The 27,625-nt window shown below is 33.7% G+C and overlaps 1 protein-coding gene across 2 annotated transcripts in view; it reads left to right on the top strand.

Moving 5' to 3' along the window:
* Nucleotides 1–14,800, top strand: part of VPS37A (VPS37A subunit of ESCRT-I) — a 50,990-nt gene extending 36,190 nt beyond the window's left edge. For both annotated transcript variants that reach the window (XM_041752998.1, XM_041752999.1), the window contains exons 5-12: nt 3,388–3,610; nt 5,108–5,178; nt 7,972–8,099; nt 8,179–8,237; nt 8,315–8,383; nt 10,881–11,024; nt 11,969–12,049; nt 13,474–14,800. In XM_041752998.1, the coding sequence (XP_041608932.1) occupies nt 3,388–3,610; nt 5,108–5,178; nt 7,972–8,099; nt 8,179–8,237; nt 8,315–8,383; nt 10,881–11,024; nt 11,969–12,049 (775 nt within the window). In that variant the 3' untranslated portion in view covers nt 13,474–14,800. The remainder of the gene's footprint in view (nt 1–3,387; nt 3,611–5,107; nt 5,179–7,971; nt 8,100–8,178; nt 8,238–8,314; nt 8,384–10,880; nt 11,025–11,968; nt 12,050–13,473) is intronic.
* Nucleotides 14,801–27,625: the final 12,825 nt, after the last annotated feature.

Here is a 27,625-nt window from a genome sequence, read left to right as displayed (position 1 = left end):
TTTTTGAGTTATGTTTTCATTTTTTTGGGTAAATATCTAGAAGTGGAATTGCTGGATCATATGGTAATTATATTTTTAATTTTTTTTTGAGGAACCTCTACTATTTTCCATACTATGCTGTACCAATTTACATTCTCACCAAGAGTACACAGGGTTTCCTGTTCTCCACATCCTCCATAACACTTATTTTCTTGTTTTCTTAGTGATAACCATTCTAACAGATATTGTGATATTTCATTGTGGTTTTGATCTGCATTTTCATGATGATTAGTGATGCTGAATATCTTTGTATGTATCTGTTGGCTATATGTATGTTATCTTGGAAAAGTATTTATTAATATCCCTGACCATTCTTTTAACTGGGTTGTGTTTTGCTATCATATGGTTTCTCTACATAGTTTGGATATTAGCTCCTGATTATCAGATATATTTTTTGTAAATATCTTCTCCCATTTAGTAAGGTGCCTTTTTGTTGATAGTTTCCTTTGCTGTGCAGAAGTTTTTTAGTTTGATATAGTCCCACTTGTTTATTTTTGCTTTTGTTGCCTTTGCCATTTGGTATCAGATGCAAAAAATCATCACCAAGACCAGTTTCAAGAATCTTACTTCCTAGGCTTTCTTCTAGGAGTTTAATGGTTTCAGATTTTAAACTTAAGTATTTAATTCATTTTGAATTAATTTTTGTATTTGATGTAAGGAAGTGGTAATTTTATTCTTTTGCATGTGGCCATCCATTTTCCCTAGTACTGTTTATTAAAGAGACTGTCCTTTGTGTATTCTTGGTTACAGGATATGCATAGATTTCTGGGTTCTGTATTCAGATCCATTGATCTATTTGCATGCTTTTATGCCAGTAACATTCTGTTTTGACTACTATAACATTGTAATATAGTTTCAAATCAGGGAGCATTTTTCTTTTTTTTTCTGATTGGATGAGTTTCTCTGCCCTGTCTTTGAATACACTATAAACATTTCTTCTGCTTCACATAGTCTGCTTTTGAAATCCTCAAGTGTATTTTTTTTAACCTCTCTGATTCATGTTTGGCACTTTTTTATATTTTTTATCTCTTTGTTGAAGCTCTTACTGTGTTAATCCATTCTTCCCCCAAGTATAATACTTTGAGCTCTTATCAGGTAAATTACTTAATTCCATTTTATTATATCCTCCCCCCACCTCCCCAAGGTTTTCTGTTTGTTTGTTCATTCGGACTGTATTTCTCTTTTTCTTCATTTTCCTTGACTCTCTGTTTCTATGCCTAAGATAAAACAGCCACCTTGAAGACTCAAGCCACCTCAGTATTGAGGACTGGACCAAGATATGAACCTTATTATTTTTACTTGTCCTACCTCTTGATTGTCTATAAAATAATTGTAATTGTCCAAGGAGCCTATTATATTCTTAATAGCTTCCAGTATTTGAGAGTGTGCCAGGGCCCGAGAGGATCTCATCCATCACCTAGATTCAGGCTGATTAGAAGCCAGACCCTCAGGTAGCTTTTTTTAAAGTACGCAAATATATGTAGTCTTGTGGGGCTGCAAGTGAAAGCCCTGCTGGCCACCGAAGCCAGGTGATCTAGAAGTGTGGTCCTAAGATAGAGTTGCAAAATTGAGGCTCCAGATGATTATATAAGCTTCTTTCTGGAGATACTGGTAAGCTGGCATGAGGCTGAGGAAGTGTGCAGAGATGGCATCCACCAACCTACGTTTCCTGGGATTGCCTCCCTAGACCCCTAGTTGTGTGCCAAACCAGAAGCCTCATCAAGCAAAAGCTTTTAGGTGTGTTTATCAGACTCTTTCGCAGGAAGACTAGGGGTGTGTTCAATCCGCTGTCTGTGCAGTGCCCGGGGAGTAGTAGCCTGTCATTCTTTTACAGTCCCATGGACCCAGGAACATGAACCCCCTACCTCCAGAGTTGTGCAGTCAGTGGGATCTCATGGATGACAGCTACCAAAACTGGAGCACCAGACATAAAAATAAGGCACTAGGGATCCCTGGGTGGCGCAGCGGTTTAGCGCCTGCCTTTGGCCCAGGGCGCGATCCTGGAGACCCGGGATCGAATCCCACGTCGGGCTTCCGGTGCATGGAGCCTGCTTCTCCCTCTGCCTGTGTCTCTGCTTCTCTCTCTCACTGTGTGCCTATCATAAATAAATAAATAAAAATAAATTAAAAAAAAAAATAAGGCACTATATGTGCATAAGAGCTTTCCTCCAAGAGATATTAGTGGTCTGCAATGTGACAGAGAACATGAGGAGAGGTCCCACCATCCTTTGTCCCCAGAGCATATCCCAGTGGGTTGATGGTTGTGGGTTACATTAGGTACCTGTTCCTTAAGCTGACACTTTAAGATTAGGAATTGAGACTCTTTCAGCTAAAAATCTGGGTGCCTCTCAATCAACTGCTTCTGTGCTGGGTTCTGGGTGGAGTGAGTGAGCCCAAGCACACAAGCCCCTTTGGTTTTCAAAGCTAGATGTTTGGGGGACTCTTCTTTGAGATGCAGAGCTTAAAAGAGAGACTCTTCAGTGTGGGGTTCAAACTCTTGCCCTTCAGGAAGAAGCTTCAGGTTTTGAGCTCTCTCCTGGTTAGACATCTGTGCGGAGGGTTGGGTTTACAGGGGAGATTGTGGCTTAGCCTCTCCTGCTTGCTTCAATATTAATTTTTCTTGCTGATTTATAGGAGTTACACAACTAAATTTTAGGGGATTTTCTTGAGGAAATTATTCATGTTTCTGAAAATTTAGTGCACTCCTGGTAGGAAGTGATTTCAAGATCTTACTGTCTTGTCATCTTGAACCAGGACCCAAATACTTATTACATGCAGAAAAAAATATTGCTCTCTGATTCAATCCTGAGTACATGCTGCTATACCACTTTTTCTAATCTACATGTGTGTTTTTTAATGTGTATTTTTTATATTTTAACATTTTTAGCAGTTTTTCTATACATTTAACTATTTTCCTTTAAGGTCATTTAGAAAAGCAGTCATGAATTTCATTTATATTTTTCTAGATAAAGTAAGAGCTGTTGTTCAAGCAACCTGTTGTAAATACATTTTCTGGATTCAAAGTTCTTCATTCTCTTTATGATGTCAGTGATTTATGCTAATGGAATGCTTAAAACCCAAAAAGCCTGTCTATTCACTTCTACTCTGATGAGTGGAATTATATGTTTTCTAAAATGTTTTTCTTTTGGGGGGGAGAGGGGGTCATATTTAATCAATTTATAGAATTTTTAATTCAGTTATATGATTATAGTAACAAGATCCTGTCTCTGTGGCATGACGATTGTTATTTATTATTCTCAAACTAATTGGCAGTAGTTTTATAGGTTTCCCCCTAAAGTCTAATCTACTGTTTTTGTTTTTGTTTTTGTTTTATGTCTTTCTCTTCAGCCTGTACAGTAATCCAAGTGGGCTGCCTCCTTATGCATCTCAGGGTTTCCCATTTCTTTCTCCATTTCCCCCACAAGAACCTAACAGGACTGTCACATCTTTGTCTGTTGCTGACACTATTTCTTCTTCAACAACAAGTTACACACCAGCCAAACCTGCAGCTCCTTTTGGCGTCCTTTCAAATCTGCCGTTACCTGTTCCTACAACAGACACATCAGCACCGGTGGGTATCTTCAATTTTCCTTATTTTTGTATCCTTGACAGTTCATCTAATCAACAAATATTTATTATATGCCTTCTCATGCCAGCCACTAACTAAGGCACAAAGGTTAAAAGATTAAATCACATTTTCAATTAAAAAAAAAAAAAACCTCAGAGGAAACCAGTGAGTTTTCTTACTTAAATGTAAGTGAGAAACTTCCAGTAGAGTGGAAGAGAGAGTCTAGAGTTAGAGTGAAGATGCAGTTGAGAAAATGGTCAGTGCTCCTAGGAATGGAGGTAGACCTAGAAGGGATACTTTTATAAAAAATGTGTTTCTCCTTTTTCACCACTTTATCTTTAGTGCCTCAAACCACACTTGATACACATAGTAGTTGCTCACTTCAATATGAGACAGAAAAATAAATTTATGTTTAAGGCCAGCTTTTGAAGACGGTAATGAATTTGTCAGGATGAAAGGGGTTATATAAAGCCTTCCATAAAGAGGTATTAGTACTGACAAAACCACGGAGGCATAAACCAAAGTGCGTTTTTGTGAAACTGCCTTTAATAGATCTCTCTGGCAGTCATATAGGAAATAGGCAAAGGTGCAAAAAGTGATCATGTAAGAGAAGTAGGTATCAGATTGTGGAGGATCTGCTGTCTACCATGCCAAGGGCTTCAAGTGTCTCATTGGTTTTGAAAATATTCTGTGTTCTTAAATAAGCTGGTAGCTGTTGCCATGTGGGATGTTACTGAGACTAACACTTAATGAATAAAACATATGAAGCAATTTTAAAATCTTCATTTTAACCTTGAGTATCATCCACAGTAATACCTAAGTATTATAAAACCTTACTGTATTCAATCTTACTAATTTTCATGTTTGTAATAATTTAAAATATTGGCCCAAGCAGACTTTACTTTCCAATACCTTTCATCATTGTATTAAAGAATGTTATGAACAAATATTGTGAATATTATGAATTTTAATTATAATTAGTATAAACAAAATTAAAAGAGAACCTTTCCAGGATCCTCAGTTTTAAAAAGTCATTTATAAAACAATGAATTATCTATTCTGTATCTATCTTATTATCTTAGTTATGTACCTATTCAGACTTTTCCAACTTACTTTTTTTAAAAAATTCAGTGTCTTTTACGTGAGGCAAGTGTATCCATATATATCAATGAAATCCACAGATAATTCTCTGTACTTGTCACAGACAGATACACTTAAGACTTGTTTTATTGAACAGTCATATACTTGCCTAAGAAAGAGCTAACACAAGTACTTACATGATCCTCACCCCCCAAAAAACAAAAAAAATCAACCCTCTATGTATAAAGTACCCTGAAAAATAGTAGTAAAGAAAGAAGGGCAGAATAAAGACAGTGTAATGTGCAGAAATAAAGGTGGATGATGAAACATTATAGGATGTGATACATTAAAAATTACATTTATAAGTAAATAGGAAGTAAAAAATGGCTAAAACTTAATATCATTTCAAACTCTCTTTAGATAAGCCAAAATGGTTTTGGTTACAAGATGCCAGATGTTCCTGATACATTTCCAGAACTCTCAGAACTAAGGTAAAAAACTTGGGAAAGTAATGATAGTATTCACTGTCTATTTGACAATGATAAATACAAAACAGATCATCATTTTCATACTCATATTAAAGTAAAAAATTTTTAAATCCTCAATATTTCTAAATTGTGGTTGTCTGGGTAGGAAAGTTATATAGTTATTAAGTCAGTTTTATGTCTTGTAGTTTGTATTTATTGAGTGACTTAGTATATACCCAGGGATTGTCCTCATTGCTGGGAATGATACAATAGTTACCAGGATAATGGTGTCCTTTCCCTCTTGAGGCTTACATTATTACAAAAATTATTTCTCAAGACATCATTCCTGGTGATTTCAGATATTTTTTGGCTTGAGACCTTTTCGTTGTTCCTTTTTAGGTAGAACTTTATACACAGAGAAACACATTAATGTTCTTATAAAGTAATAGCACAGTGTTTTTACAGAGCCAAATTGTATTCCAATGGATGACACATTAATTTGTAGTATTCAAGTGTAAGGTCCCATTTCTCGTGGAACGCTACTTCTCTATGGTACTTCATGAAAAAAATTGTTTTGTGGCCACTCAACTTTGGGAAGCATTGCATCCTTTATACCCCATGGAAGTTTTATAATACTCATAAGGCTGTTATTACAAGACTTCTGAGTATAATTTTAAAAAATTTTGTAGTTCTTTTTGTCTCTAGGACATACCCCACCAGGGATATATGGCCAAATACCCATGAGAAAAACTACTCTTCAAAAAAAAAAAAAAGTTTACCTTCATTGACCCAGTGTTTTACATTCATTTTTACTAAATAGTGATTCATTATTTCCTGCTAGTAACAGTGAAAGTTTACAATATATCACATATGTATAAGGATTTTCTATGTACTGTAATGCTTGCAGCAACCTCAGGAAGTAGTTACTGTTCAGTTTTTTTTGTTGTTACTGTTCAGTGTTATGAAGGATTCTTTTTTTTCTTCCTTTTAAAAAAGATTATGATGAAAATGCTATATTATACACATTATATTATTGTACATTTATTGAAGAAATTGGTTGTTTTGTAGAATTTCTATATCCAGTTTTTGCCTGCTTGCATCCTGTGGTACCATTGAAGATATTCTTTTTCCCATATTTCTTTCTCTTCATGGCTGGATCTAGAATTTTAGTTAAATTTGGGTTCAGTTGTATTAAATCATTGAGCTGTACACTTTAAACCTACACAATGTTATATGTTATATGTCAGTTATATTTCAATGCTGCAAAAAAATATGTTCTTTTGTCAAGAATACTTAACATCCTAATGCGTGCATACTTCCTATTACATCACATGAAGTAACAATGATGTCTCATTGCCCTATATTTAGTGACATTAAGATTGAAACAGAAACCTAGAATCCAGTATTTCATTAAGGATTGCAAATGTGATTTTCTACTACCAGAATCAGCCAGAATTTTGTGAAGAACAACTTTCTGTATCAACTATTCAGTTTTATTGAAATACCCTTCATATAGGAATGGAAAGATAAATCCTTGTTTTTTGATTTAGGTGTTTTTTTCAAGTTTCAGAATAATGAGTTGTTGCACAAACAAGCTCCAAAGTTTTTGAGAGGGAAAGTTTTTTGTTTTGGTAGTGGTTTCTGTGTTATTAAGAACTCATAGGGATCCCTGGGTGGTGCAGCGGTTTGGTGCCTGCCTTTGGCCCAGGGCGCGATCCTGGAGACCCGGGATCGAATCCCACATTGGGCTCCTGGTGCATGGAGCCTGCTTCTCCCTCTGCCTGTGTTTCTGCCTCTCTCTCTCTCTCTGTGACTATCACAAATAAATAAAAATAATTTAAAAAAAAGAACTCATAAATTTTTTAAAAAAATATTTGATGTGTTTCAATCTATTACAGTCACTGTTCTTTTTTGATGCTTAAACAATTCTATCTTTAATCACTAGCAAACTCTTCACCTTGGATTCTATATATCCTTTCTGACAAAACAAAGATGCCATGGGCTCATTGTGAAATTTCTTTTCCCTGGCCTGAAATAATTTCTCTGAAAGGTGCTTGTTCTTTTTCAAAATTACAATACTAGTAGTATTAGTGTGATTATTGAATTCAGGGTAAGAGTTTTGGTTTTTATACTTATTTTGTGTTTTGGCTCTATCACACCTGACATGTACAGCTGGATACTGCTTTTTTTAAAGTTATCCAGATAATACTTCTCTGGATAATACGTAATTTAGGAAAAAAAGTTTTATTTATTTTCATTTGCTCTGAATTTTAAGGACTGCGTTTTTTTTAATTTGATTTTTAAAAATCATACAGTGCTTTATATAGCTCAGTAGTCCAAACTAATAGATAGATATGATCAGAAAGGTTTAGCTTCTATTCCTCTCCCACCCATCCATTTCCCTCTTTCACCCTATGGGTATTGATTTTTGGTTTTGATTTAGTCCTTCATAATTGCTTTTATTTAACTATTTTATGAATATCAGTAAACACACAAATTCATGTACTTTTATTGTGATAGCCATACATCTATTAGCTAAATAGATACAGGTAAACGTTGTGATTGTTCATGAATCTTCATCTTACTGGTCCTATTGTGATTGGATACTACTACTTTCAGACTACTTTATGTTCCACTGTTGTTGATTTTTATTTGTTTTTTAAGGTTATAATTTCCCTTCTTATGTATAAATATTGATAGGTCAAAAATTATTTAGAGGCATATCAACTGAATAAAATGGAAAAAATTATTAATATTTATTATCATGGAGAAAAACTAGATGACTGATATTCATTAACTTTTCTGTTGTGTTTCTAGTGTGTCACAGCTTACAGATATGAATGAGCAAGAGGAAATATTACTAGAACAGTTTCTGACCTTGCCCCAACTAAAACAGATTATTACTGACAAGGATGACTTAGTAAAAAGTATCGAAGAGCTAGCAAGTATGTCTTTCTTACTTCTTAAATTTCCTAAGAAAAATATGATGTTTACCTAGAAATAAACCAGAAATTTATCTTACAGGAAAAAATCTCCTTTTGGAGCCCAGCTTGGAAGCCAAAAGGCAAACTGTTTTAGATAAGGTGAGTTAATTATCATTTTAAAGAAATTCATACAATTTAAAAATGTAATAAAATAACATTTTTATTTTATGTTTTAGTATGAATTGCTTACACAACTAAAATCTGCTTTTGAAAAGAAGATGCAAAGGCAGCATGAACTTAGTGAGGTAAGATGTTTAGCTCTTTTCCTGTGCCATAAGAATTTTTAATCTCAATATGTATGAACTGCATTCTTACTTTCATTATTATCAGAAAGCATTTATTAGGTGACTGTCTTTATAAGACTTGATACTTTCAAGTGAGATGAATAGCTCTTAGTTATGGGGCATTATAAATTATTGGTGCTCATGCAAGACTATATTTGGTTCCAAGGCAGAAAAATACAAAAAGCCCTATAAATAACTTTCTTAAAAATGTTATTATAAATGCTAGTTTACGTCCTCTAATAAAATCTAACAACTTGAACTTTAGTCTCACTTGTAAGCTTATGTATAGATATCTTAAATGAAAACTTAGAAAGTTGAAAAATAAATGAAAATTATAAACTTTAGTTCACCACAAATAATAGATTTTATGCTAGAAATCCAGTTAAATTGAAAAAAACACTTTATAAAATTCAACCTGTATTTCTGAAAAATCTTTAAAAATAGGAATAGGAGATAAAATCTTTTTATCTCATATCAATAACCTTTGTCATAAAAACAACATCCACTTTCCTTTAAAATCAGCAATACTGGAAGATAAAGCCAATGTAATAAAACAAAAAGTAGAAAATAAAACAACAGAAAAAATGATGGCAAAGGAGAATAGAAATTTATAATGGATTTCAGATAATTTGGTCATCCTTTAGAATTAAAGACATAAAAATAATAGCTAACATTGAATAATGATTATGTGTCTTACACTGCATTAAGCTATTTTCATGTATTGCCCATTATTCCCTCAAGATCCTAGGAGGTAGGTGATGTCATTAGTTTTTTCATAGTACAGATAAGCAGTCTGAAGCACAGGGATATTTATATGAGGTCATATAAATAGAAAGTATCAGAGTCAGGGATCAAAGGTAAGCAGTCCTCCCTCTCTTAACCAGAAAGTCTGAGAGAGGCAACTGAAGCACTCTTAGCTGCACATTAGAGTTTAGAAGATGGTGAATAAGCTTTTTATAATAGTCATATCATTCTTTGTAAACTCTTAGTAAGCTAAGAATAGAAATTAATTCCTTAACTTGATAAAGAATATTAGAAACCAATAGCAAGCATCACAACTGTCAATTTCCAGGATCCTCTTAATATTAGGAATAAGATAGTGATGCCCAAGATAGGCATAGGAAAAAACAAGAAACTCCAAGAGAAGTATGAATGTCCAGTAGACAAACTGCTTTAACAGTTACTGTGTCTTCTGTGCTATTTATATAAGACTTGCTTGAAATGATTTTTGAAACACTTAAAAAATACAACCTTGATTCCTACTCCTGTCTCTACATGTGTTCACTCAGACTCTTTCGGGATGATGAGTCAGTCTTCTGTGTAAAGTATATAAATCACTTAACTGGACTGTGCAGTGCAGAAACGTGCCATATTTTATTCCCCTGTGTACCCAGTACCAGGTCCAAATCTTGGCACATAGTAGATACTCAGTAAATATTCCAGGAATAAATGATAGAAACATTTGAACAGATATTGAACCTTTTAGTAATAATAATAATCAAAATTTATATCATTCTTATGAGCCAAACTTGTAAAGATAGATGACCAGGGTTGGCAGGGGTGTTGAGAAAATGGCTCATTCCTGTTCATTCTTGTGTGTAATATTTCACAGTGAGTTGCTACCTTACACCCACTAGCATGACAACTATTAAAAATAGTCTTGGGATGCCTGGGTGGCTCAGTTAGTTAAGCGTCCAATGCTTCATCTCAGCTCAGGTCTTGCTCTCAAAGTTGTGAGTTCAAGCACCACGTTAGGCCCCACACTAGGCATGAAGCCTACTTAAAAAAGTAAAATAAAAAAATAAAGTCTTACTTCAAACATTTAGGTCTTCAATCTATTTTGAGTTAATTTTTATTTACTTTCTGCAAAAAAACCGTCACAGAGATTTTGATAGGAATTGATAGCATTGACTCTGTAGATCACTTTGGGTAGTATTGTCATCTTAACAATACTGAGTCTTCCGGTCCATGCCCATAAGATGTCTTTCCACTTATGTCTTCTTCAGTTCCTCTCAGCAGTGTTTGTACAGGTCTTTTGTCTGTTTGACTATATGTAATCCCATCAGTTTTGCCATATTCTGTTCATTAGAAGGGAGTCACCATGTCCAGCACACACTTAAGAGGAGGGGCTTACACAGAAGTACCAGGAGTTGGGGATAACAAGGGTCCTCTTAGAGAGTGCCTACCACAATGACCTAATTCCTAACTCTTGAAGACAATGATTGGCTCAGTTTCCCTCATTCAGTGGTTTGCAGCCAGTGGATTGGGTTACTTTGTATTTGGTATCTACTCCTGTATCCAAAAGCTGAGCAAGTTGGTGGGTAGCAGATTTCCTCAAAAAAGAGGCTATTTAAAGCATATAGTGAATTGCCCCTCACTATCCCGTCTCATATCCTTTGCCTCTAAGGAGTTTTTCTGAGCAGTGTAAACTAAATTAGTACTTGATTTTCTTTTTCAGAGTTGTAGTGTGAGTGCCCTACAGGCAAGACTGAAAGTAGCTGCACATGAAGCTGAGGAAGAATCTGATAATATTGCTGAAGATTTCTTAGAGGGAAAAACTGAAATAGATGATTTTCTCAGTAGCTTCATGGAAAAGAGAACAGTATGTAATACTCTTCAGTTGAGGACAAGTGACAGCAATATCAGATTACTTAAGTATATTCATGAGTAAAAAAAACTTTAATATGTTACTGAGCTGGAGTTTTGAGTGCCATGAGGAAACTGAAGAGCCTCTATTCTTTAAGAATGATAGCAACATCTTTCTTTCATTTTGTACTGAAGCAAGTAAATCAGCTTAAGTCTGGTCTTAATAATTATAGGAGTGTACAACTTCTTATGTTCAACAAGTTATTTAAAAAGGGAATAACCTACAAATTATTTTAAAATTTGTAAATAATATTAAGAACATTCTGGAATAGTTTCTATTCTGTTCTGATTTCCATTATATTTAAAGAAAATCTACTTAACAGTGTTTTGCCCTTTGATAGAGTTTTAAATATTTACCTAATTTCTCTGAAACATCACATTTGAAAAGTAACCTTTTGTTAATAAACATGTGCTATATGTATGCATATCCTGTTAAGGAAAGTGGGCAGATTCTATTATCCCCATTTTCCATGAGAGAAAATTAAAGTTTAGGAATGTTAAAGACTATGCTTAGAACATTGGTAAGGCATTGGTTTCTGGCTCCTTCTTTGGTACTATATAACTATACCTTGAAGCTTGTATTTATTAAGCTTCCTGGTTAACAACAGTAGGATTTTGTTTTTATATTTTTAAAATGCAGATGATTGAAATTCCACAATCAGAATTAAACGGTCAAGGTTTGTTTTAACATTCTGTTAGTTCACAAGCAAAGGTTATCTTCCCAATACAAGTCAGTGTTTACAGAGTTGGGTATTCTTAAATTCTGAGCTACGTTAAACATTCACAAGTTAAAAAATGTCAACAGGTTAAAGGATTCTTACTTCATATTCTGTCATAATTTAAGAAGTAATAGTTAAATCATTGGAGAATGACTGGTATTTTAAATCATTTATCTTCTAGATCTGCCACTGTAGAAGAGCCAAGGAAGAGAAACTTCAACAAGCAATAACAGTGCATAGCCAATTCCATGCCCCACTATAGGTAAATTGTCTTCCAGAAAGTTTGTGTCGGAAGGCTATTGCATGAGTATTCTTTAATTGAAGTCTTCTTAACCAGGGCCTGACATAATTCTGTCATAGCTTCTGTGTTAGATAACAACATGAAATGCCTCATACATTAAGCATAATTTTATATGCATTAGCATGTAACCAGGAAATCTTTTGGATATTTTGTTACAATGATGTCAGTTTAAATTTTTTTTTTTTTTCAGTGTTGGGTAGAATCAGAAACTATAGTTAGTTCTTATCTCTTAGCTCGTGTATGGTGTATACCATATCACTTCATTGACATCTTTCTCACTAGTCTCCTTTGTCAGTTCTTCCTTTACAATGAACTTCATCTGTCGCTTTTCATCTCACACCAGGATGATTCCGGTAACTGTCTTGCCAGTCCCCTGAATGTAGTGTTTCTCCTTCCTGCACAGCACTGACAATAATCTTCCTCAAATACCACCCTGTGGTATAATTTCACTGCTGCAAACTTATGGTGAGACCTTAGCAATGATAGGATAACTGTTAAATTTCTCTCTGGTTTTAAGCCTTCTGTAATCTGGCATGTATTTGAGAGTACCCACTTCAATTTTCCATTTTCCCCTTAAGTTCTCTATTTCCTGTTCTTTCTCCTATCACTTTATCTTTGGTCACACTTTTATCTGATCTCAAGATATTTCTTCTCCTCTCCTCTGTTTAGTTTTAGGGGTGATTTGGTTGCGAAAACTAGTTCCCACCCCAACAAGTGTTAAATAAAAGCTCGTATTATTAAACAATTCATACTTTATAGAGCCAAAATGCACACTGGACAGCTCAGTTGCTGAGAGTGAAAACACGACAGGAGGCCATAATAACTTCTCCTTCTCATACTCTTGCCAAGGCTACTTGTTTCTCTTTTCTGTGTCTCTCTTCTTTCCTCTCTCTCACTCTCTTGTGCTTCCTGACATGCTCTTCAGAGAGCCTTTCTTTGCTCCACTTGCACATGCTCCACCATTGCTGCCCACAGGTCTGATCATATAATGACAGTTCAAACAGCCCAGGGAGATGAACGAGGGTTTCACTACCGATCCTCAGAAAAGAGACCGGCCCAGCAGCAGTTTGGGTCATGGGATCTTGTGCTGACACAAGTGGGCTGAAGGAATGGACTCTGAGAAAGGAGCATTTAGAGGGAGGGAAGTGGCAGGATTTTCTCATCTGTCTCAGCCTTCTGTGCCCATTCTCAATCTAGTTGTATATGACGTTGGTGCTAACATTGAATTATTTATATGGACAGGCTAGAATCCTTTCCCTACTTCTTTTCCCTCATCGTCAAGTTATCTTCTTACAGGTAGATCTTAATTGGAAGAGAATGTAAGAAGATGAAAATTTATCATCTTAAGTTAAATCTTAGGGTTTTTTATGTTCTTTTCTTTTCAGATTTTCCTGAAAACATAAACCACCAAGACAGAAATGACACAAGACTAATAAGCACATTTATATGTATGATTTGCAAATTGGCATTTCATCACAATGGCTGCATTCATAAATATTCTGGATAGACTATATGCAGAACTGAGACTGATTTTGTACAGATTAGAATAATTGCTGTGGTCTTTGCTTTGAGAAATTTTTCTGCATGATTTGCACTATAAATGTTTATTTATTGTTGATAAATCCTATCATATTTAAGTTCCACTGCTGTTCCTCTTTTATTAAGTACCTATGCATGTAATTTTAGCTAGTATCAATATTTTATAAAGTTGCTTCATTTAAATTTATATTTTTAGTTTGAAACTGCCTCATTTCTTTATCAAAAATGGTTTTAGATATTTTTCCTCTTAACCTTTTTGAAAAATACTATTTTCAACTATAGAAAGCCTTATTTTTCCTTCTATCATGATGATAAAACTTTCAAAAAACATTTGTTTTTAAATTATTCATAGTGTCAGGAAATATCAAACCTACTAATGTGCCATCTCAAGAAAGTAACTTTTAATACACAATAAATCAAGAGAATACATCAGCTGCCCATTTATTGTTTAATTTTTAAAATTAAAGATACATTTAAGAAGCAATACAGTTAAATAATTATTTTACCTAGCAGAAAAAAATTGCCTTCCACTTCACCCAGTCCAACATAAACTTTCATACTAATTTTTTTATATAAATATGATAGATTTATGATTGGATAATGAAATACTTTATAAATTCCTAGTGTTAAAAACAATCTTTTTGTTAATAAATAGTAAATCTAGACACAGAAGTCAATGAATTTTTTTGACCTTTACTGTGAGTTAGCTTTTCATAAGAGAACAGCTTTAGTAATAATATTTATCTTTTAGGCAGTCCAGTTTTTAAATTTGCTCTTTAAATGATACAGTGTTCAGTAGTTTGCTTCTGTACCATGTTTCAGAATGAACACATTTTATGGGTAGCTGTAAAAGCTAATAAAGGAGAAAATCTGTAACTATATGTATCTGAGGCTTGGTAAGTTAGTATCTAAATCACAAAACAATTTAGTGCAGATTTTTGTTTAAATTTCATCTCAATATATATTGTTATTCCAAATGCCAGCATATAGTAGTACAGATTTCTTTTTCCTTCATTCTGTTTCTTTCTATACACATTCTTGGCAATAGAACTTTAGGAAAAACAAAATTATTTTCCTAGACTTGAGGAATATTTAATCTGTCTTTGCTTTGTGGAAGAGCAAGTATTCATATGGACTATAAATATATAATTGGAATAAAGATGTTAACTTTCATTAATTGCCTGTCTCACTGGCGCTGTGCTAAGGGCATGGTGTTTAATCTTCAAAATGACCAGACATGATTTTTATGGATTTGTAGATGAAATAACTGAGGTAAGTGTTTTAAACTTGTGGCAGAGTCTTCTGGGTATTTAGAAACCTTTCCATATTGTACAGACCAGCAGAACTTCTGATTTTCCCAGCAGTCACTGCGATAGAGGGCATAATAGTTCCAGTCTTTTGCAATCAATCAGGTATCTTTCTTAGAAACTATATAGAACCCATAATAAGAGACCAGCAGATCACAGACATTTTAAAGGGACATAAATTCATTTGATCTACTAATTTTAGGAAACACCTATTCAGAATAAGGCACTGTGGAAATATTATACAGTAACTCAAACATGGTTTAGTTGCTTGGGTGCTCATCTAACTTCCCCTCCACATAAAAACAAATTTAAAAGAAAACAAACAAACCAAAAAAACACATTTTCTTACACAGTAAATTTCTATATAATCACATATTCATCTCAACGCTTTTTATTCTTTAAACCAAACTTCTTCCTCATTTCCTTCTGTACCTGTTAACCTACCTTGTTTCCTCGTTCCAAAATTAATTAGGCAACTTCCTTACAACCCAGTCATTAAAAAGAGGAGTTCAATCATGAATATTTGCATTTAACCAATAGACAATTAGTTCAGATATAGGTTGTATAAGTTGTCCAAGACAGAAAAATGTCTGCATTTGAATAATTGTGAATTTTGATTTCTATTGCAGTAGAAAAAGTACATGATTTTTTGGGCAATTTTATGGCTATATTGTTTTCTTCTAAAAATTGGTCATTTGGAGAAGTTGTGCCAGAGGGGGAAAAATGCCTGGCAAGGCAGAGATTCTAATTTTACTTTAACATGTAAGAGAAAACCAGATGGATATCAGGAAATGGAGGAAAGCTTAGGAGTTATTATTCAGAGTACAGGTTTGTCATAGGTAGAAATTTAAACACTAATATCTCAAATAGAAGAAGGTTATAAATAAGTGGGATGTACAGTAAAGATATCCCTTTCAAAGTTGGAAGATTTCCTAGAAATAAGAGTAGGAAATTTCTATTGGAATAGAGGTTGTTTGACAGATAAGTTTGATTATAAATTACATTTGCTTAAATGGAAGGAATTTCAGTTAAAATTGGAATTCATTTTTAGGGGCAAAAGTAAACTTGATCTTAAAGAATAAAACCATATGCCAGGTTTTTCCTTATCCTCACCTAACTTTACTCTAAAAAAAAGTTCTTTGTTGATTGCTGAATCATGGTAAAAGTTACTAAATTTTCCAAAGTATTACTGAGTAGCAAGTCACTTGAACTCTAAATATTACTAGCTGAGAAGTAATCTGCCTTGAGTCAGTTTTACATTAGTTTATTACCTATGCTTTAGACCAGGTACCCTCAATAAAATACTTCCTGATTGATGTTTCATTTAAACTGAAAATGTGCTAATAGAGATTTTTAGTCTTTTGGATTAGCCATGCTCTTTCTAGACCCTGTGAAAGCATAATAAAGTTTTAATATGCAATAAATGTTACCTTTTATATAAATATCAGTGTTAGATTAACTTCTAATAAGTCTAAATGAACATGTATAAATTATAGTATCTTGTAAAATGTTTGGGAAGGCTGAAAAAAGAGTTTGTGTCTAATGTGAAAGACATCACATTAAAGACATTTTAAAATATTAAATATTTATACTATTTTGTTTCAGAATAAATGCATAGTTTTGTTTCATATATGTAATGTGTCATTTTTAAATTTTTTTTTACTTCTATATTTTTGTAGATATAAATTGCCAAATGGAAGAAATTAAAATCCCATCCTCAGTATTAGGCAAAGAAGCTTCTAAGAATTAATAACTATAGGAATGGCATGTAGTGAGTTGTGTTATAATAATAGAAAATCCATTACAACTATATCCTAAGTATCATTAATAGGGTATTATTATTTATAATAAGTTGCAAAAATGAACAAATATTCCTCAGTATAGTATGCTAACTTTTATATTCTAAAAGAATTAACACTTGTTTTATTTACATTAACAGAGTACTCTTATATAACACATCTCTAACATATTAAGAGTCCTATTTTTAACTAATTGACACAATTACAGTTGACTTTTGAACAATGTAGAGGTTAGGTGCACCGACTTCACAGACAAAAATCCATGTACAATTTTAACTCCCCGAAAACTTAAACACCAGTAGGCTGCGTTGCCTGGAAGCCTTGTTAATAACATAAACAATTGATTACCACATATTTTGTACATCATACATATTATATACTGTAGTAATAAAGTAAGCTAGAAATAAGAAAATGTTAAAATTATATATTATAGAAGAGAGAATACATTTATACTACTGTGCTTTATTGAAAAAAAAAATCTGTATATACATAGAGCCGTGCAATTCAAGCTGATATTGTTCAGGGGGTCAACTGAATACTTGATTATTTTATTTAAAGATATTACTATACCCCCTCCAAACCATTCATACTAGAGTTTTCAACAATGTAGCTTTCTTGTCCTTTCTCTTTTTTCCTCAGTTTTATTGGTACGTAGTTGATACACATCACTGTGTAAGATACATAACATAATGGTTTGATGTATATACGTTGTGAAATGATTACCACAATAAGTAGACTTAGCGTCTATCATCTCATCTACAATAGATAAACTAAAAAGCAAAAGCTGTTTTCTTTGTGATTAGAATTATCAGGATTAACTGAACTTTCATGTGTATCATGAAGCAGTGTTAGCTGCACTCATGCTGTATGTTACAACTCTAGTACTTATATATATATCTTTAACTGGAAGGTTATACCTTTTCACCACCTTTTTCCAGTTCCCCCTCCCTATACCCCCACCTCCAGCAACCATAAATCTGATCCCTTATCCTATGAGTTGTTTTGTTTTTTGTTTTAGATTCCATATATGAGAGAGAGCATACAATATTGGCTTTTCTCTGACTTATTTCACTTAGCATAATAATGCCCCCAGGGTCCATTCCTGTTGTCACAAGTGATAGGATACCTTTGTTCTTTATTGCTGGATAATACTCCATTGTATTATTGCATATATTGTATATACAATATATATATATAATGTGTGTGTGTGTATATATATATACACAATGTATATATGTATGTATATATACACATTGTGTATATGTGTGTATATATACACATTGTGTATATATATATATACACACACATTGTGTGTGTGTGTGTGTGTATATATATACACACACACACACACACACTCACCTGCTTTGTTCATACATCAATGAACAGATTGTTTCCATGTCTTGGCTATGAACATAAGCATGCAGATACCCTTTAGAGTTACATGTTTTTGTTTCCTTTGGATGTGTTTCCAGAAATTGAATTGCTGGAACACATGGTAGTTCAGTTTTCCTTTTTGAAGGACAATTTGTGACAGGCAGTATTTTTTAAGTTTCAGGTGTACGTAATGATTTGTTTATATATATTATGAAGTGATCACTACAGTAAGTCTAGTTACCATTTGTCATTATACAAAGTTGTTACAATATTTCTAAATGCCCTACGTGTACATTATATCCCGTCTTATTTTGTAATTGGAAGATTGTACTTCTTAATCCCCTTCACCTATTTCGTCTATCCCTCCCTTTCCTCTCTGCAACCATTAGTTTGTTCTCTGTATCTGTGAGTGTTCATGTATTGTTTTATTTTTTATTTATTTTTTTGCTTTTCAGATTACACATATAACCAAAATCATACAGTATTTGTTTTTTTCTGACTTATTTCACTTAGGATAATACCCTCTGGGTTTTTCCAAGTTGTCACAAATAATATGATTTGTTAAGGCTGAATAATATTCCACTGTGTATCTGTACATAAAAATACATACGCACATATAAACACTTATTTAATCCATTCGTATATACGCATATTTAGGTTGCTTCAGTATCTTTGCCAATATAGTAAAGGGGTGCATATGTCTCTTCCAATTAGTGATTTTGTTTTCTTCAGATAAATACCTAGAAGTGGAATGGCTGGATCTTTTGGTAGATACATTTTTAATTTTTTGAGTAAATGTCATACTGTTTTTCCATAGTGCTGTGCCAATTTATGTTCCTATCAGCAGTTTACCAGGGTTCCCTTTTCTCCACATCCTCGCCAACATTTTTTGCTTATCTTTTTGATAATAGACTTTCTGACAGATTCAAAGTGATATTTCAGTGTAGTCATGATTTGCATTTCACCATGATTGCTGATGTTAAGATCTTTACATATGCCTGTTAATCGCCTCTTTGTCTTTTTTTGAAAAATAGCTTTTCAAGTCTTCTTCCCATTTTTAAATCAAAATTCCTTATTTTTTTAATATTGAGTTGACGAGTTTTTAATATATTTTGGAGCTTTTAATATAGTTGGGATATTAACCCCTAATCAGATATTTCATTTACAAATATCTTCTATTCGGGAGGTTGCGTTTTTGTTCTGTTGATGGTTTCCTTTGCTGTGCAAAACCTTTTTAGTTTGATATAGTCCTGTTTATTTTTGCTTACTGCTGGCCTTTTTTAAAAAGATAGGTCCCCCAGAAATGTTGCTAAAACCAAATCACTGTCTGTGTTTTCTTCTAGAGTTTTGTGGATCCATATGATACATTTAAGTCTTTAGTACTTTTTATTTTATTTTATTTTATTTTTATTTTTTATTTTTTATTTTATTTTATTTTGGGGTTTGGTATAAGAAAGTGGTCTGGTTTCATTTTTTTGGATGTAGCTGTCCAGTTTTCTCATCACCATTTATTTATTAAGGAAACTGTCTTTTCTCCATTGTATGTTCTTGCCAACTTTGTTAAAGATCAATTGACTACATAAGTGTAAGTTTATTTCTGGGCTCTCTATTCTGTTTCATTGATGTATGCATCTGGTTTTGTGCCATTAGTGTACTGTTTTGATTATTATAGCATGTTGTATAGTTTGATATCTAGGAGCAGGATATCTGCAGCTTTGTTCTCTCAAGATAGCTTTGGCTACTTCGGGTCTTTTGTGATTCCATATAAACTTTAGGGTTATTCTAGTTCTGTGAAAAATGCCATTGGAATTTTCATAAGGATTGCACTGAATCTGTGTATCACTTTGTTTTTTAGTATGGACATTTTAACAATATTTTTCCAATCCATGAGCATGCCATGTTTTTCCATTTATTTGTATCATCTTCAGTTTATTTCATCAATGTCTTATAGTTTTCTGTTCAGCAGTCATTTACCTCCTTGGTAATACTTATTCCTAAATCTTTGTCCTTGCAGATACAATTATCCTTGGAATTGTTTTCTTATTTTCTTTCTAGTATATTTTTCTTTCTAGTGTCTTTCTCTTTTAATGTATAGAAATGCAACAGATTTTTGTGTAGTGATTTGGTAGTCGGCTGTGGCTGTTCTTCCAATACTATGTTAAATAAAAGTGAGAATCAGGCAGCCTGGGTGGTTCAGCGGTTTGGCGCCACCTTCGGCCCAGGGCGTGATCCTGGGGTCCTGGGATTGAGTCCCACATCAGGCTCCCTGCTTGGAGCCTGCTTCTCCTTCTCCCTGTGTCTCTGCCTCTCTCTCTCTCTCTTTCTCTCTCTCTTTGTGTGTCTCTCATGAGTAAATGAAGAAAATCTAAAAAAAACCCAAAAAACAAAAAACAGAATAAACATCCTTGTCTTGTTCCTACTCCTAGAAGAAAAGCTTTTAGGTTTTCACTGTTGAGTATGATGTTAGCTATGAGTTTGTCATATGTGGCCTTTATTACATTGAGGTACATTTCCACTATATCTACTTTGTTGAGACTTTTTATCATAAATGGATGTTGTACTTTGTCAAATGCTTTTTATGCATCTATTGAGATGATCGTATGATCTTCATCAAGAAGATGTGGTTGATGTGGTTTATCAGATTGATTGATTTGCAAATGTTGAGCCATCTTGCATCCCCAGAATAAGTGCTGCTCTGTTGTGGTGTGAGAGCCTTTCAATTTATCATTGAATTCAGTTTGCTAATATATTGTCAAGAATTTTTGCGTCTATGTTCATCAGGGATATCGTCCTATAACTTTTTGTTGTTTGTTTGTTTCTAGTTTAGATATCAGGGTAATGCTGGCTTTATAGAATTAGTAAGGAAGCATTTATTCCTCTGCATTTTTTTGAAATAGTTCAAAGATAGTTATTAACTCTAAATTTTTGAGAGAATTCAGTGAAGCCATCTGGTTTTGGACTTTTCTTTGTTGGGAGTTTTTTGATTACTGATTCAGTTTCAATTACTACTAATTGGTCTGTTCAGATTTTCTATTTCTTTTGGATTTAGTCTCAGAAGATTATGTATTTCTAGTAATTTATCCATTTTTTTCTAGGTTTTCCAATCTTTTGGTATGTAATTATTCATTGTAGTCTCTTATGATGCTTCTTTTATTCCTGATTTTACTTTTTGGGCCCTGTCTTCTTTCTTGATGAGTCTGACTAAATGTTTTGAAGTTTATCTTTCCAACAAAGCAGCTCTTAGTTTCATTGATCTTTTCCATTGTTTTTGTTTTGTTTTGTCTATATTTCAGTTACTTCTATTCTGATCTTTTCTATTTCCTTCCTTTTATGAACTTTGGGTTTTGTTTGTTCTTCTAGTTCCTTTAGATGTAGGATTAGATTATTTGAGATTTTCCTTATTTCTTGATGTGGGCGTGTATCACTGTAAACTTCCAATTAGAACTGCTTTTGTTGTGTCTCATAGATTTTGGAATGTTGTTACTTCATTTGTCTCAAGGTTTTTTGTTTTTAATTTCCTCTTTTTATGTCTTCATCAATCCATTGGTTGTTTAGTAGCATGTTGATTAGTCTCCATGTGTTTGTGTTTTTTTCTAGTTTTCTTCTGGTAACTAATTTCTAGTTTCATACCTTTGTGGTTAGAAAAGATGCTTCATATAATTTCAGTTATCTTAAATTTATGGAGACTTGTTTTGTGGCCTAACATGTGATTCATCCTGGAGAACATTCCATGTGAACCTGAGAAGAATGTATATTCTGCTGTTTTGGATGGAATATTATGTATATATTAAGTCCCTTTGGTGTAATGTGTCATTTAAGGATAATGTTTTCTTAATAAATTTCTGTCTGGCAGATCTGTCCTTTGAAGTCAATGGATTGTTAAAGTCCACTATTACTATATTACTGTCAATTTCTCCCTTTGTATCTCCTAATACTAAGGTGCTTCTCGGTTGGTTGGGTGCATAAATATTTATAAATGTTAAACGTTCCTGTTTGATTGATCTATTTTATCTATCTATCTATATATTTATTTAAGATTTTATTTATTCATTCATGAGAGACACAGAGAGGTGGGGGGGCAGGGACACAGACAGAGGGAGACACGGCTGGCGGGCAAGTTTTCCCACGCAGGGAGCCTGACATGGGACTCCATCCCAGGTCTCCAGGATCAGGCCCTGGGCTGAAGGCGGCGCTAAACCACTGAGCCACCAGGGCTGCCCAATCCGTTATTATTTAATGCCTTTCTTTGTTTCTTGTTATAACCTCTGTTTGAAAATTTATTTTGTCTGATAATAAATATTGTTACCAGCTTCCTTTTCCATTTTCATGGAATATCTTCTTTCACCCCTTCCCATTCAGTCTGTGTGTGTCTTTTCATTTGTACTGAATCTCTTATAATCAGCATCATTTTTTTTGTTTTGTTTTTATCCATTCAGCTACCTTTTGTCTATTGATTGAAGCATTTAGTTCATTTATATTTATGATAATTACTGATGGGTATGAATTTGTTATATTCTTAATTTTTTTCTAGTTGCTTTTATATTCTCTGTTCCATTCTTCCTCTCTTCCCTTGTGTTGCTGATTTCTTTAGTGTTACCCTTGGATTCCTTTTCTTTTACTGTGTATTTATTACAGGTTTTTTGTTGTTACCAGAAGGTTCATATATAACAACCTATGTGTATAGCAGTCTTCAAAGTTGGTGGTTGCTTAAGTTTGAACACATTCCAAAAGCAATTAATTTTTACTCCCCTGTCCCACGTTTTATGTTTTTGATGTCAGGCTTTACATCTTTTAATTTTCTGAATCCCTTAAATGATTATTATAGATATAATTAATTTTGCTTCTTTTGTCTTTTAATCTTCATGCTATATAACTGGTTGATCCATTATCTTTACTATATGTTTGCTTTTATCAGTGATATTTTTTTTCATATATTTTATTTCTAGTTATAGGCTTCTCTTCTCTTCCTGTAATATTCTTGAAAATCTGGTTTAGTGGTGATGAACTCCTTCAGTGTTTTCTTGTCTGGGAAATTATTCTTCCTTCAATTCTGAATAATAACCTTGCCAGGTAGAGTATTCTTGGTTGCAGGATTTTTGTTTTTGGTTTTCAGCAGTTGGAATATATTGTGCCACTCTCTTTTGACCTGCAATGTTTCTGTTGAAAAATCAGCTGATAGTTCTCTGGTGGTGATGGGGGGGGGGGGGGTCCTTTGTATGACTAATTGCTTTTCTCTTGCTACTTTTAAGATACTATTCTTTACCTTTAATTTTTGACCTTTTAATTTTGAGATACTGTCTTTAATTTTTGACCTTTGATTGTGATTTGTCTTGGTGTGGATCTCTTTGGGTTTCTCTTGTTTGAGACTTGTGCTTCCTGGACCTGCATGTCTGCTTCCTTTCCCAGGTTAAAGTCTTCAGCCATTATTTCTTGAAATAAAGTTTCTATTGTTTTCTCTTTTCCTTCTGGGATCCCTGTAATGTGATTGTTAGTATTCTTGATGTCTCAGAGATGCCTTCAACTATCATATTTTTAATTTTTTTTTTCTGTTTGGTTTGGGTAATTTTTTGCCACCCTGTCTTCCAGATTTTTGACCCATACTTCTTTATCATCTAATCTGCTGTTTATTCCCTTTAGTGTAGCTTTCATTTCTGTTATTTTACTCTCGGATTGGTACTTTCTTACATTTTTTTCTTTGTTGAAATGTTCACCTTATCCATTGTTCTTCCAACTTTGATAAGCATCTTTATGGCCATTCAAACTCTCTTTGTTAGATTAATCATCTCCAATTTGTTTTGTTTTTTTTTTCTTGAGGTTTTGTTCTAGGTTTTCTTTTGGTACATACTAATCTGTCTCCTCCTAATTTTGCCTCTGTTTCTTTCTGTGTATTAGGTACTTCAGCTATGTCTCCTAGTCTTCAGGGAGTAGCTTTTTAAAGTAAGAGATATCCTGTAGGGCCCAGAATCGCAATCTCCATTGGCCACCAGAGCCATATCCCCCAAGGGTACCCCCTGTGTGAGCTGCACACTCCCTCTTGTGTCAGTGTGTGCACAAGTGCTGTGGGCACGGTAGTAGTTATGGGTGGCCCCTAGCCTAAGCGGTTGCCAGGGCCAACCATAAGCCCTGTTGGGTAATTGGTTGGCATGGGGTGCCTCTTGGTCTGGAAGGCTATGGGTCCTGACCTCAACTGCTGCTGTGTGCTGATAGGTGTGGTAATTCTATCTTAATATTTTGAGGATTCTCCATACTGGCTGCACCAGTTTACAGTTCTACCAGCAGTACACAAGTGTTCCTTTTTCTACATCCTTACCAGCATTTGTTATATTTTGTCTTGTTGAGGATGGCCACCCAAACAGGCATGAGGTGATATGTTAGTGATTTTGACTTGCATCTTTTCATATTAACTATTGCCTTTCTTGTGTCTTTGGGGAAATGTCCAGTCAAGTCTTTTGCCCATCTTTAAATTGGATTATCTTTATTTTTGTAATTGAGTTTTTATAAGTTCTTTATATTTTTTGTATATTAACCCCTTATCAGATATATGGTTTGCAGATACTTTTTTCCCATTTCACAGGTTATCTTTTCTCTGTTTTTTCTTTTCCAAAAGAAACTTTTAATTTGATGGACTCTACTTGCTGATTTTTTATTTTGTTGTTTGTGCTTTAGGTGTCACATCCAAAAAAAGGTCATGACCAAGACCCATGTCAGGGACCTTTATTCCTTTTTCTTTTTACTAGTCTTACATTTTTTCAAGTCTTACATTTAAGTCATTAATTTAATTTTTATAAGTGGTATAAGATAGATATATAGTTTCATTCTTTAACATGTGAATATCCAGTTTTCCCAGCATCGTTCATTGAAGAGACTTTTTCCAGAGTATTCTTGGCTCCCTTGCCAAGTATTAGTTGACCCCATATGTTTGGGTTTATTTCTGAGTTCTCAGTTCTGTTCATTGATCTATTTGTCTGCTTTAGCGGGAGTATCTTACTGTTTTGATTACTATAGCTTTATAGTACAGCTTGAGATGAGAAAGTTTGACGCCTACTGGTATTTTTCCTTTTTTGTCAGGATGTCTTTGGCTATTCAGAGTCTTTTGTTGATCTGTATAAATTTTAGGATTTTTTGTACTTCTGTAGGAAAATGCCACTAGAATCTTGATAAGGATTTGCATGAATTTATGGATGGCTTTTGGCAGTATGAACATTTTAACAATATTAATTTTTCCAGTGCAGGAACACAGGATACTTTTCCATGTATTTGTGTCTTCTTCAATTTCTTTTATCAGTATATTATAGTTTTCAGAGTAAAGATCTTTTACTTCCTGGTCAAATTTATTCCTTAGTATTTTGTTGCTTTTGATGGTGTCGTAAATGGGATCATCTTCTTTCTTTTTCAGGTCATTTGTTACTATTTAACAAAATAGTAATTCATACTATTTAGAAATAGTATGAATCTTTGTATTTTAATTAAATATCCTGCAACTTTACCAAATTCATTGATTAGATCTAACTTTTTTTGGTGGAGTCTTTAGGATTTTCTATTTATAAAATCATGTCATATGTAAATACAGTTTTACTTCATTTCCATTTCTGATACTTCTTCTTTCTTTCTTCCCTGATGGCTCTGTCAAGGATTTCCAATACAATATTCACTATGAGTGGTTAAGAGTGGGCACACTAGTCATGTTCCCTTTAGGAAAAGCTTTTTCACCCTTTCACCACTGAATATTGTAATAGATGTAGGCTCATATATGGCCTTTATATTTTATTTTTTAATTGTTTAATTTTATTTAAGATTTTATTTTATTCATGAGCGACACAGAGGCACAGGCACAGACAGAGGGGAGAAGCAGGCTTCTGGCAGGGAGGCTGATGCAGGACTTGATCCTAGGACCTCAGGATCATGCCCTGAGCCAAAGGCAGACTTTCAACCGCTGAGCCACCCAGGCATCCCTCATATATGGCCTTTATTATGTTGAGATTCATTCCTTCTATATATAATTGATAAGAGTTTTTATCGTGAAAGGATGGTTCATTTTTTCAAATGCTTTCTCTATATCTATTGCAATGACCACATGATTATTTTTTCTTTTATTCTATTAATGTCATGTATCACATTGACTGATTAGCACATGTTGAGTCATCCTTGCATCCCAGATATAAATTACCCTTGATTATTGTAAATGATCCTTTTCATGAGCTGCTGAATTCAATTTGCTAGTATTTTATTGAGAATTTTTGCATCTGTCATCAGGGATATTGGTTCATAGTTTTCTGGTAGCATCTTTTTCTGGCTTTGGTGATGTTGCTTGTAAAAAGAGTTTGGGAGTGTCAGCTCTTTGATTTCTAAGAAGAATTTCAGAAGGATCTGTGTAATTTTATTTTAAATATTTGATAAAGTTTACCAGTTAAGATATCTGGTCTTGGAATTTTCTTTGTTGGGACAGCTTTAATTACTGATTAAGTCTCCATACTAGTAATTAGTCTAATTCAGACTGTTTCTTCTTAGTCTCAGTAAATTGTACCCTAATATTTTTTAATTTCTTATGTTTTCCTGTTAGCATATAATTGTTCATATTAACCTTTTAAGATTCTTTGTATTTCTAGAGTATCAGTTGTAATATCTCCTTGTTTCATTTATAATTTTGTTAATTTGGTTCCTCTTTTTTCATTGATTTAGCTAATGGTTTGTCAATTTTATATTTTCAAAGAACTACCTCTTAGTCTGGGTAATGTTTTCTACTACTTGCTTCTCACCTTCCTTTAGTTCTGCTGTAATCTTTACTTATTCCTTCTCTATGCTAACTTGGGGTTTACTTTGTTATTCTTTTTCTACTTGTTAAGGACTAGAGTTAGATTACTTATCTGGGGGACACCTGGGTGGCTCAGTGGTTGAGTGCCTGCCTTTGGCCCAGGAATGATTTTGGAGTCCTGGGATCGAGTCCCATATCAGGCTTCCTGCATGGAGCCTGCTTCTCTCTCTGCCTATGTCTCTGCCTTCTTTCTCTGTGTCTGTCATGAATAAATTAAATCTTTTTTAAAAAAGATTATTTACCTGGGATGCTTATTGCTATGAATCTCCCTCCTTGAGTTGCTTTTATTGTATCTCACAATTGTCATCTGTCTCAAAATATTCTATTTTCCCTTTCTTCTTTGATCCATTCATTCTTCAGGAGAGTGTTGTAACAAGGAAAACTATAGAAAAACAATGGAAATTATACAACACTCTCCTGAAGAGAGTGGTCAGAGAATCATATTTGGTATGATTTCATTGTTCTTGAATTTGCTAAGAATTGGGGGTTTTTTGGCCTCACATGTTCTATCCTAGATAATGTTCCATTCACACCTGTGAAGAATGTATTCTGCTCTCCAGATAGAATGTTCTATATATCACTATTAAGTCCATTTTGTCTATAGTGTTCAAATCTGCTTTTTCCTTATTGATTTGCTGTCTGCATTGTTGGGTGGAATATTAAAGTCCCCAACTATTACTGTATTGTCGCTTATTTATCCTTTTAG

Source organism: Vulpes lagopus, chromosome 4 (assembly GCF_018345385.1).
Source record: "Vulpes lagopus strain Blue_001 chromosome 4, ASM1834538v1, whole genome shotgun sequence".
In the NCBI taxonomy this organism is placed as follows: Eukaryota; Metazoa; Chordata; class Mammalia; order Carnivora; family Canidae; genus Vulpes; species Vulpes lagopus.
The sequence above is the reverse complement of the archived record's forward strand: the minus strand, read 5'-3'. Positions and strand labels throughout refer to the sequence as shown.